The following is a 12,204-nucleotide window of genomic DNA, read 5'->3' as shown; positions in this document are numbered from 1 at the left end:
AAGCCGATATTTCTTAACAAATAAATCTTAAGCAAAATTAATGATAAACAAGGTAATACAATTTTGTTTGGAAGCCGATCTTCGCTCAAAATTTTCTCACATTATCTAAATTATTTTTAAATGTCTCAGATATACCTATAATTTTAATACCCCTAAAAGCTAAAATCAGAACTGGAAATTCGCCTGTTCCCAAAATAAACGCGTGATTTTACAAGACAAACCAGCCATAATTATAACTACGACTTTTAATTTGTAACAACAAATCACGCCACTAACATGTATCAAAAGATTTTTGTACGCTCTGAATGCCTGTATTGCATGTCACCTTTTCTAAAATAATGAGCTTAAAATTTACAAAATCCAATTATTTCATTTGAAGCTGTAATACAAAATATGGTCAACATAGGTTTTTGAGAAAATTTTATGATAGTAATTTTATATTTTGAGTTTTAATTAAAGTTAGATTTTATGCGATGTGAATTTCCTTTATGGCATGTATTTTAAAACTTTGAATATTGCGCGTAATGAGATAACTGAAAAACGAGTTAAACATATGTGCAATTTATGTTTGTGCATTAGCACACAGTATATACTTATCAAGTGCAGCTGGTCTATATGTAATTGTGGTATGCTAGGCATGAGAGTAGCCACTAGAAATCAGCGGCGAAGCAAATTACATGTATTTATAATAAGGTTGTTAAGCATTGTGAATTGTGCTCGCGAGGATGGGAAAATAAATAAGAAGCGCTCAATTCAAATAACTAACACGTCAGGTAGTATTGGAATCAAAACTCTAGAAAATAACAGTTACAACAAAATGAACACATCATAAGAATATCTCTTGCAAAAATATTAACTCGGCCCTCATTGATCTAGCGAAGACCTAATTTTGCTGATAATTGCAACCATAAAATATTGTGACGTGTTTCGCGCCTAATTAGCAACATAACAATAATGTCGCGTGAAATTATAGATAAAAATTCAATTTTATATATTTAATGTTAAATATATTGGTCAAGGTGAAGTACTTCTTGCCGAGTGGTTTGGCAGAAAAATTATATTCTACGTTCTGAATGGCACCCAGCTACCGTCGCAAAACTAATACTCCTTACGGTTACGCGCGCGACTCGTGTTTTTTTTCTAATTTTAGGTTGAAACGCATGCATAGCTAATGAGAAAATTTTCGAGTTGCGAAATAAATCGCAAGTCAATCTAGCCACCAGCATCGCTATAAATCTCAAGCACACCTTAGATGTTAGATGATACACTCTGACTTTTGCAGCTTTATGGGACACGAACTGAGTGCGCAAAGTTTATGTGATTTCAGCGCAGACCTTCATTTATTCTTTGAGCGGTGTGCGTTGTCTGAACAAACTCACAATGACTGTTAAATAATATAATTGCAGAAAGAAAAACACGTAATACCTTACACTTCAATCTTCGCAATAGACACCAAAAGACAATAAATAACCTAGAATACAATATTGAAGTTGATTGTTTCATTCATCAACTCTTCCTGTAAGATTGACTGCGAGGTTCAGATTTTGGCTACTATATAATTAGTAAGTTTTATGTTGCACTTTTTGATCTAGTATTAGCAGTTAATATGGATTATTTTTGAAAAAATAAAACAATAGTTGCTGAATATAGGTAAAATTAATATATCAATCAAATCACATCTCCGGGTCAGAAATTACCATGCACTATTTTCCTTTTTGTAATATTTTGCTAGTTCTGTTTGTCGTCTCTTGCAATATTTTATTTTAATTTAATGTATTATTATGTAAGAATCAACAAGTAACTTGTAAGGGCACAAAATTCCATAAATTGTGGGAAGTATTAAGAGTTCCTTTCTTTCACATACAATTTTGGAAAACTTTTTGTAACTTTAAAATTGCTAAATTAAATTGAACAGCGTACAATTCATGATAATGCTTATTCACTTTCATTTGTTGAGCTGCAAATAGCCAACTGCATCGCACTACTCCTCGCATGGTATTGATCTTGACTTCTTGACTAATTATAAGAGCTTGCTGAAGGTTATGTGTCGCTCACCGGTGCTCACTGCATTTATTCCGCAGGCACGTGGTGCTGCGTGGATGCTGCGAGCAACATTCAACATTCTTTATATTGAATCTTACTGAGGTTACATGTATTATGTGCACGCTGAGTGTATAGAAAAGAGGAGTCACGGGGAATATTAATTATGCTTTTTCCTAATAAAAAAACTATTGAGTGTTATGCAAGCGGTGCAGTTTACCTTCAAACGTGTGTGTGCGTGTGCTTGATTGACTGACCTAGCCACCCCTGACCTACCGCAGAAGTTCGTCGCATGGAACTGCGTTAACCGCACAATTGAAAGGCTTCCCTTCAAATGGTGCACCGAGCGCGGCTTTGTTACATGAGAATGAACGTAGACGAAGAAAACCAAAACGGAAAAATAAACTCTATGACGGAAATGGAACATGATATATGTGTAGCAAAGTACACTGAGGCCGAAAACGACCTTTGAGGTTGCGAAAGGTCGCAACCTTTGAGGTTTTCGGAGAGTTATGGCCACGAGTTTCACGCTGATTTCAGATAAGACAAAAATAAAAGTTGAGGACTGCTGCTCCACATGCAAAGCACACGTGAGTTAAAACGGCCTTCGACGTATTCGCGCGACGCTAACTTCCAAAAGGTATAAAACAAAACTTGCTAATAACTTCATAAAACAGGAAACAATGAACTTGATGATGACAGGAAACTACTTCTATGCGGAATTTAAGCGTTAGTTGGAATTCAGTTTATATTTTGAACGATGTTTACGCTTGGCATTCAACTCATGTTATGAGAGAGCGGTGTATATAAGATCAAAAAGGTCAATAGTAATAGGGATAGATAAACTATATGAACCATGCTAATCAATTTGCGTGGTAATAATTTGAGTTTTTAGTGTGCAAAGATGATATTTAAACTTAATATTCTTGATTTTCTATCGTTCTCTCATTTTGATATATCACCTCCCCTAAAGGTAAAATATTTTATATTAGATAATTATAATTCCTTTTAAGTTCCCTGGGGATCGGAACTTGGCCCATTCCTGTTTTCCGTCTTTTTACTCACGACGTTGTGTACCTCTTTCAAAATCGCTGCAATTGTCACCTTTATGCCGACGACTACTGTATACCTGCGAGAGCTATGAGCCGCACGAGTTTAAGTAGTTTTGCTATTTCAAATATGAGTATTATTTTAAGTGATATGTTGTGTGGACAAAGTATCTTAATCCAAGGAAAGGTGTTCCTTTTGGATTGGAAAGAAATAGCTCGCGACTGCACTTCTTGGAGAGTTAAAATATATAGTCAATATCAAAGATATAAAAATTCAGTTTAGAATTTAGTGAGAGGATGGGGCGGAAGGTTTGTGCAAGCTATGTTGATCATTGACAGTAAAAAGCTATTGCAAAACCATGAATTGTTGCAATTGTTCGAATATGTTGTCCGATTATTTTTAAGAGTAAGAAGTGGTCTTATTGTAGAAATTCGCCATTCTTGCGTTCTAAATCGAAAAAGCTGATTCCATTTGAGGATAGTTTCTGACAGACACACATTTTAATAACTCTCATCATGGGTGGCTCCAACAGCAAAGAGACTCTGACTCTCGAGAACGATGGTATTCTGAGCCATCTGGACATCAACGACCCCCCTGAAGAGTGCCCCTTGATCATATTGCGGCCTGAAGACGGATCTTCCAAATCAGCCGCAATGCCGACCCCCGACGAACAGCTCAAAGCCGCACTGGCCCCGTTTCAGCATCTGCTCACTCTCGAGAGTGCCCCCAACGCGGTCCCTGAGGAGCAGGTGGAACTGCTCAAGTGCCTGAAAGCCAACGATGGAGACAGCCTCCACTGCAATAAGGAAATCCACGAATTTGTCGGCTTTGTGAACAAGCTTTCCCTTTGCACGCCCTCTGATGCGCAGTAACTTTGGATTTCAGTTTCCAGAACATAAAATCAATAACACATTGACTTAAATCATGTTTCATTTCTCCTGAAATTTTTAAATCGTGTCTAGTTAATAATCATGTGGCTATGTGTTAGGCGGTTAAGAAAAAAAGTACAAAATTTGTCAGTGCATGAAACAAATTCCTTTGAATTTTATTATGTACACACAAATTGCACAGCTTCTCCGGCACAGTTCTGATGCAATGCAATTGACAGAAATAAAAAGGACAACGATTTGTACTTGTAGCTGCTAATTGGTTCAAAATTTAATGTAACTTAGGTTCTCGTGGAAAGCAGTGATTACAGTATAAATTATAATTATGGTCACTGATTCACAAAAATACTAGAGCCAAAAAACTATTGGCTAATGCAGATGAGCAGATACAGTAATAAAAAAAGTTCGTCAGAAATAAAACAATATGCACTCCATTTCAAAAACGTCTTTGCGATGGATGACAAAATAGGCTGCCAAATTTTTGCCCGTGGCAAATTCAGATATATTGCACTTCAATGGCACAAAATGTAGTGTGTTAGTGAGCTGAATATGAGAGATATAACAATGAAGTTTCAACTTGCTGAATAAAAATTTCAGACTGTGTTCCACACAGTGTCAGCAGCCTGTGTTAGCAGCTGTGAAAATATATAAATCACAACTTCAGTTGGTCTTTCAATTTTTAGAACCATTTAAAAGTAAAATTCTGGAAATTAAATTCTGTATGGTTATCTTTAACGATGTGCAACAATGATGCTACACGCCTAAAATAGCAATGATCGTGAAAATTGCTGCTCCTAGTTCTCGGTTGACACGTGAACCAGAAGCAAGGTTGAACCTTTCTGCAATTAACAAGGCAAAGACACTTACGGGACGGTACAAATATTCATTAGAGCAAAACGATGCAGTTCGACAGTGGCAAAATGAGTTCCTCACGCTTGTTAGCGCGATGCAACAAAACTGCAGTAGCCCGTCCAAAGATTTGGTCTGAAAAACCGATAGCCGAGTGCACTAACTAATTGCAACGGGAAAAGAGGAAACATTGAGTCGCAAATCGAATGAGGTATCTTCAATAGATGCCCAAATGTACACAACATGAAAATCAGTCTTTGAGTCTTACACCTTTAAAAATGCACCCTGATTGGCCAATGGCTGAAGTGAGATGATTTTCACTTCCCGTCGCTCAGCTGAGTTGAAGCTCCATTCATTGCCACCTGGGCCACTAGAGACACTAAGTAATCAGGGTTCTCCTTCTTGTAAGCAGCAAGCTCGTCGATTTTTTCGATAAAAACTTTGTAACTGTCTTCGCACACATCGATTTCACTTTTGTTATTTGCTCTGAAAGAAGAAAAATAATTGTTACAAAAAAACAGGTAAAGAAAAACATCCCTTATTGATAGAAGAGATAAATTTGTCTGCAAGGGCAGGGTCTTAGTAACGTGCTTTCCTGAAGTGTCGCCTTTTCTCACATGATTTATGTTTGTATTTGACTTGTGATAACATTAATGTATTATGACAAAGTGTTAGAATAATAAATAAATAAAACTAAATGACATACTTATATCATGGTAAGAAAGTAGAAAAGGCACTGTTGTGATTAAATTTTCTTTATAATAGTCATCATTAATTCAACTTTATTATGTGGCAATGGCCATAGTGCATATTTTCAATAATGGTAAGTCAGTTATGATATCAACATTGCTCAAGTTTGTATACAATTACAAGATTTTAAGGAAAGGCCGATTGTTCTTTACACCTAATATTGATTAGTCTTCTACCACAGCTTATTTTCAATCTATTAACATTTTTTCTAAACAGATCAACTCTTCAATTTGGTTTTGCTTGGTTCTTGAGCTGTTTTGAAAGACATGGCCCTTGATTTATAGACGTAATCACAGCAGTCCTAATGCATCTGACTAATTCAACTTGCACCACAGTTTTGGATAAGAAAAAATGAAAAAATAAATAAATGATCAATTTTTAAGTTTGGAGTAATCAAGTAAAAAGGCCAACAAGTTAGCACACTTAAAGTAAAAATTTCCTCTCCTGCTCTGCGTTAACTTACCTTAGCAAAGCTCGCACCAACTCCTTGATGTGCTTAGGCATCCTGTACCTAGTTAGCGCGTTGATGAATATTTCTGGGCTCTTTGGTGGCACTTTAAAGGAGTCAAATTCAACTACGTGCACGCGATTGTACATGTTGGAGTTTGTGTCCTCTTTCAGATTCTTCAAAGCGAATGCAAAGTAAGAATCCAGCGATTCTGGCTCCTTGTATTCCAGCCGGGTGCCTTTCATTTGAGCCAAATGATGAGACATCCCACACTCAGTGAGCACAACGACAATAGTAACTTCAGGGAACAGCTGGTTCACGCTGGTTTTATTCTTCCTCAGCAATTCCAGCAAAAAGTCAGTGCCTTGCTGGTTCATTTCTTGTTCGTAAGATTCGTGGTGAAGGTCAATGACCTAGAGATAGTTGCAATTTTGTAGATATTACGCATTCACAATTTTTTTACGTCAGGAAAACGGTTACCTCTCGCTTACAGCACTCGGTTATCATTTCCCGGAAGTGAGCCATCAGGTCCATGAACTTGTCACAATCCCGAGCATAAAGCAGCAAGATTCTTTGGTTGTCCACAGAGAGCAGGGGCAAGGCTGTGTTGACTATGTCTAAGTTCGACTCTGAAAACACAAATATATCATATCTATAGAAAAAGATCAAACTTTTATTGCATTTCATATGATAGAATTTAATAAATCCTACATTCAACTGGTTTGATCAACTCTGCTTGGATTTTGGAGAAAGTCAAATCACAAAAATAGTAGAGACCAACGGACCAAAAATCCTACCATTTGTATAGCATTGAAGTAAGGAAGGATCCTTACATGGAAGAGTATCAGCATTTTCAATTCCTTATCTTTATTTTCCTTTCAACAACAATGAAATTTTTAACATGTTAAAAGTCGAAAGAGAGTTACAGTAAAATGGATTCAATTTATCTACTTAAATTTGGAAAAGGCTCATTCAACCTTAGAATACAAACGAATTTTTTTACGGATTAATGAGGACAAGAGTCTATAACATTGCACTGAATGTACCCCATCTACATTTCAATCAAAAACGTAAAATTTTTAAAATTGAATTTAACCCAAATAATATGTATATTATTATTTTTAAAATGTTAAAAAATTTCATAGTTTTTAAGTTTAGTGTAACTTTCCAAGCCTTTGAACTTGTTTTGTTAAATATTTTGTGAAGAGAGTTCAATTTTCTGCCTCAAAATTGAAACACATTTGAAATAGTTAGATATTCTTGTAAGTTTAAAATCTCACTACTATAAAAACAGCTAATCAATCAGTAAAGGTATGAAGTCTATACTGACGTAAAATGTAAAATTTAATTCATAGTGTTATTTGTTATTAGTATAAAATCCAATAAAAACTAAAAAATATTATCTTCCCAACACATAAGCATACCAAAAGTTGATACAATTATTATGAAAAGCTTTGATTCGAAGTTTTGCCAAATAAGAACCATAAACAATATAATTTCATAATGAGACATTATTCTCATGCTCACGAGAAACACATACTTTTCATGGGTATCATTTTAAAAATCCAAGCAATATTTATTACCTAAAATCGTGAAAATGCAATTTTATAATTGCAGCAAGACCTGTATTGTTTATTGAAATGCGAATTAAACAGCTATTTTGTGGAAGAAAGCCTCTAGAGCTCTATGAGCAAACACAAATAATTGTTGTAGTTACGTGCATCTTGCTTTTTAGTAAATCGTTTAGTTTAGCTTAAAATTAATTTCTGTACCACTTTCATGCATCTGGGGAGATTGTGTAGTGAAGCCCATGAAAAACGTTCAGAATGAGCGACACAGTGAAAGAGTTTGATTAAATTATTTAAAATAATACAATCTTTGAGGGACGGACTGCTGATAATTCCTTACCTTCATCAGATGTTTCATTGACCAAGAATCCTTTTCTCAGCAGTAGGTAGAAATAGTAGAAGAGGAATCCAAGAGCAAAAATGATGACTAAGGCTAGGATTAGCCAGACGTACCATTCTGGTGAAGCTGCTCCGTCGATTACTTTGCCAGAGCTAGGCAGCATTTTTGGGACATCTACGAAAAGCATGAGCTGCATTCATAAAGCAATTAATTGATAACCTACATCCTCTGTAGTGCCAGATGCAGGACTGCGCGTGATGGTCATGCCCCACACTCCAAATGTCTCCGACGACTGATGGGCAGCGGTCATCTTTGATTTCAACCTAACATGAAGTAAATTGATTTGATGTCATAAATTCAGCGAATTTGAGACATACCAATACACAGTAGTTTCCAATAAAGTTTATAGGCATCTGGCATTGAACCGCTGAGAAACCATTGCCGTGTTCCTAATGGTTTGGTTAATAATATTTAGCATAATTTAAATAACACAAAACTCACAAATTTGCATTTAGTGATTCTACTTGGATCTTGATGCGAGACACACGTGAAGGTTGAGTTATCATCGTTCTGAGAAATTGAATTAAATGAGCTGTGAATCTTGTATTTTCCTCTTCTTTTACCATGATTTCGCAGCAGTCGTATTCAATCCCTGATCTTGTACAAACTCCTTCACCATGAAGGTCCAAAATGTTCAGCTTGAGTGAAATGGAGGCAATGGTTGGAACGCGCTGCAGGGAGCGATCATCGAAGACAAATCTCGAGTCTACGGCCGTTGCATTTCCACTAAAATTTGACGATAGAAAGGCAAAATTGTGATCTGAGGATAGTGAAGGTTTATTTCTTACATATCAACTGGCGTGCTGTAGACTTTGACTGTAGAGTTCATCAATTCTACGTCTGCTTTGGTAATACTGGTATTCATGTAGATCGGCTTGGAGTAGACAGATTGCTTGCGCCCTTCTTTGTGAGGGGTGATGATGACAAAGTAGCAGCCACCAAACACATGATGAAAATTAAGGTTGGCTCTCTGGAGTAAAAAGTAACTTAATTTCTGACAACTTTTTATGCAATTTTTAACGGTTGTGTTTATGATGCGATTTATTTATTTTTCTTGGTTAAGTGCAGCACATGACAGCATACAAGTCATTTCAATATTTAATGAAGCACCTAATTTTAATTAATTGCAATTTTTTATATATTTTTAAGTTAATAAACAATATGCCATTCTATATCTCTGGTTATTAAGAGTTTTTGGAGTATTTGGACAATTTGTGATAAATTGGTAGCACTAATTTTCACATTGGATAATAATTTCATCACAACACAATCTGTTGATTTCGGACAAATAATACTTATTTAAAAGTAAAATTTCTGTTCTCACCGCTGGACATTTGGGTCCGTATGTGCTGGCAATTGATGTGTGGTACTTGCGGATAGAGTGCCTCAAGTGCGTCTCATCGTCCAGAGTAAGGTTTTCAGGGTGGTAATTGGAGCAGTTGCCATTTGACCCGCCGGTCAGATTAACGTAGTTGAGCTCAACACTATAGCTTTGGAAGGCGCAGGGGTTGGCAGGAAAGTCAAAACCAACAGACACCGTGCTCTCATCATGCTTCTGCACTACCATATTACTTGTTATCGCCTTCTCATAGTCATCTAAAATTTACATTGTCATTGAAATGGATTTTTAAAAAAAGAAACTAGTCAGAATTTACCGAATTTACCATTGGCATCATCACTTTCAGCGCAGTGGCAACGCAAGTCAAAGAAAGATTCTCTTTGATCCTAACACAAATATTATTAATTATTTACACACCTTAAGAAAATTAATACAATGAAGGGAAGAATGTGGAGTGTGATGTATGAAAAAATAGGATTTAAATGCAGAAAAGTGCAAGTTTAGTATTCTGTAAGCAAAGTATGAAAATAATATTGCAAGTAACAGCGGAACCAACCTTCGAAAAGCCGCCTTGGCTGCAGAAGCTAGCACTGGAAGGCGAAGTGAAATAGAGAATGAGGATAAAGTTTGAGATCCAGAGTGGAATCTTCATCTTGCTAGCAAGTATTTAGCAGCTCATCAGTCTGGCAAAAAAAGCTGCACCACTGGAATCAGACGGGAACAAGTCGTCAAGGCTAAAAAAGACTGGCGTTCGGCAGTAGCAGCGGGATTCACACAGGGTTTGGTTATTTTTTGTTGCCTCTGCTGCAGTGGATAAATGTCATGCTCCGAGCCGCGGAGCACTCAAGCGCTCTTGTCACAAGAGAAGAGAAGCTGATTGGATATGGAGCAACACGGCGCTTTCCAGTGGCACGAGAGCAATAAATAAACTTCACGTTGTGTGACTCTGTAGCCAGAAATCTCCAACTCCAGCAGAACAATAACAAGCGATTTACCATTTTTCAAAGCAGCACGAGCTAGAAATGGTGATAAGGACGGTCACGGCTTCGTGAAATTATTGCTTCTGATAGTTTGATTAAGGTGCGTTTAGGCAAACAGAATAAAAAAGGCGTGTGTTATCTTCTATCAGTCCATTAATTTGCTCAATAAATAGCAAGTGGTCTGATTTATTTTTACTGATATTTTCAAAGCAGCGAAAAAAGCAAAGCACAAAAAATTGTTTTACGTCGAGTAAATCCTAAAAAAAATAATTTGTAAATTTGAGTAATTCACTCCCTAGTGAAAATCACAGGCTAAAAACGCCTCAATTTCTGCTTAAGCTCTTACAGGCTGAATATTACAAAATACAAATAATCTCTCATTACTCAGCCTCAACTTAATACAGATGGAAAGTGTTTTTGGTCATACATCATGTAAGACAATACAACGTAACCGCCGAGTCCTTATTCTATCAATTTTGGACCATAACCAAATCCACCGAAATTACCAAAAAATTTCGCACTTAAACATTTAGATGATATTCATCTTTATGAAATACCCTTGAACCTCTTGCCAACCAATATTAAGGAAATCGAAGTGGCTCTTCCTCCATCTGTGTGAAAATCCCGTGTCGCAAATATTTACGAAGAGTAATTTAGTTTTTGCGGCTCAGTGTAGCGAGAGATAACTTATTTTTTTACCGTGATTGTAGGAAATTTCTACTCCTGTGGTCTTGTGAGCGTTTCATTTGCTTTTTTATAATGCTACAGAGTGTTGATTTAAAGCAGGAGTATGATTATATCGTTTCTATTGTCAGAAAGAAAGTGTAAAAATGAAATATATTTCCGTGTGGGTAAGAGAGGTAAGCTGCACCCGCAGATGGCTGATAAGACAATCGATCAGCTTCAACTGACTCATTTTCAAAGCTTATTCAAAATCCACAAATTAATGTTGTCTTCGTCAGAACAATGAGATCATTTTTACTTTTGTATGCAATGTTACAATTTATTGTAATTGTTCAGTAAAAAAGAATCATATCAAAACATGAGAAAGACGAGTACATTTTTTGTTTTCAGTTTATATAGATGCAAAGTCAGCTTGGATGTCAATCAGTGAAAAATTGATTTTTAAAACAACAACACGAATTATTATTCAAGCGGCTGTCACTTTTTAACTTCAGACCAAACGTGTGTAGATATGCATGAGAAATTCATAAGTCATCACGCACTCACTTGATGCGCGAGACTCGCAAATTCACAATTGTAATTCCCGCACGCGAAATGCGATCGGGAACCGGTTCAGAATCGCTAATCGCAGCTTCTCCGTTCAGGGCGCAATGCCCTTGCCAAAAATCGCGGGCGTCAAGTAAGTGATATGCAAATCCACGGGACTCGCGAACGTGCTCGTGCGGAGTGGAGTGAGGTCGAGTCGAGGCGAGATTGATTGCGCGAAGAGAGCAGTGAGGGGCGTTTCCCTTAATTAGCCAAAAGATATTAATGAGATGCTGCAGCGAGCGCATCGCCAAAAGTCCTCGAATGTCGCGAACGCGACCACCATATGTATATAAAAAAACAGGTTTGCAATCGTAGTTAATCTGGCGAGAGAAAGAGGCAGCTTTGAGGAAATCACGCGAGGAAATTACTCAACGGGTCATTTGACGAGAGGATTTTCGTCAATTTTACCTGCAAACCACGATGGAGGATTCACCTCGAGACTGCCGATTCACATCTTTGTCGACTCCACCAGTCGACGAAAGAAGTTTCGGCACTCTTCGCTCTTGTTGCTTTGCCTTAACTTTCTAATGAAGGGGCCGATCGGAGCAAAAGAACCGTCGCAAGAGGGACATCAAAACAAGATTTGTTGTCAACAGGCTCTAACAGCGGCGAGAAAACTGA

General features: G+C 36.9%; 1 protein-coding gene across 1 annotated transcript; it reads right to left on the bottom strand.

The window, feature by feature from the left end:
- Positions 1–4,102: 4,102 nt before the first annotated feature.
- On the bottom strand, positions 4,103–12,169 carry LOC135941192 (uncharacterized). The gene is made up of 13 exons (XM_065486525.1): positions 11,992–12,169; positions 9,888–10,035; positions 9,648–9,717; positions 9,317–9,588; positions 8,781–8,962; positions 8,556–8,718; positions 8,434–8,502; positions 8,310–8,381; positions 8,156–8,255; positions 7,933–8,106; positions 6,505–6,653; positions 6,040–6,437; positions 4,103–5,312 (listed from the first exon to the last, which is right to left on the bottom strand). The coding sequence occupies exons 2-13, from the start codon at positions 9,981–9,983 to the stop codon at positions 5,144–5,146; spliced, it is 1,914 nt and encodes a 637-aa protein (XP_065342597.1). The 5' UTR covers positions 9,984–10,035; positions 11,992–12,169; the 3' UTR covers positions 4,103–5,143.
- Between the last annotated feature and the right edge of the window lie 35 nt (positions 12,170–12,204).

Source organism: Cloeon dipterum, chromosome 3 (assembly GCF_949628265.1).
Source record: "Cloeon dipterum chromosome 3, ieCloDipt1.1, whole genome shotgun sequence".
Classification (NCBI taxonomy): domain Eukaryota; kingdom Metazoa; phylum Arthropoda; class Insecta; order Ephemeroptera; family Baetidae; genus Cloeon; species Cloeon dipterum.
The sequence above is the reverse complement of the archived record's forward strand: the minus strand, read 5'-3'. Positions and strand labels throughout refer to the sequence as shown.

Coding starts and splice junctions, on each gene's coding strand:
- LOC135941192 (XM_065486525.1), bottom strand. CDS start 9,983: ATGAAGATTCCACTCTGGATCTCAAACTTTATCCTCATTCTCTATTTC. Junction 6,654..7,932: donor CAATGAAACATCTGATGAAG/GTAAGGAATTAT, acceptor TTGTGTTTTCAG/AGTCGAACTTAGACATAGTC. Junction 6,438..6,504: donor CCGAGTGCTGTAAGCGAGAG/GTAACCGTTTTC, acceptor AACTATCTCTAG/GTCATTGACCTTCACCACGA.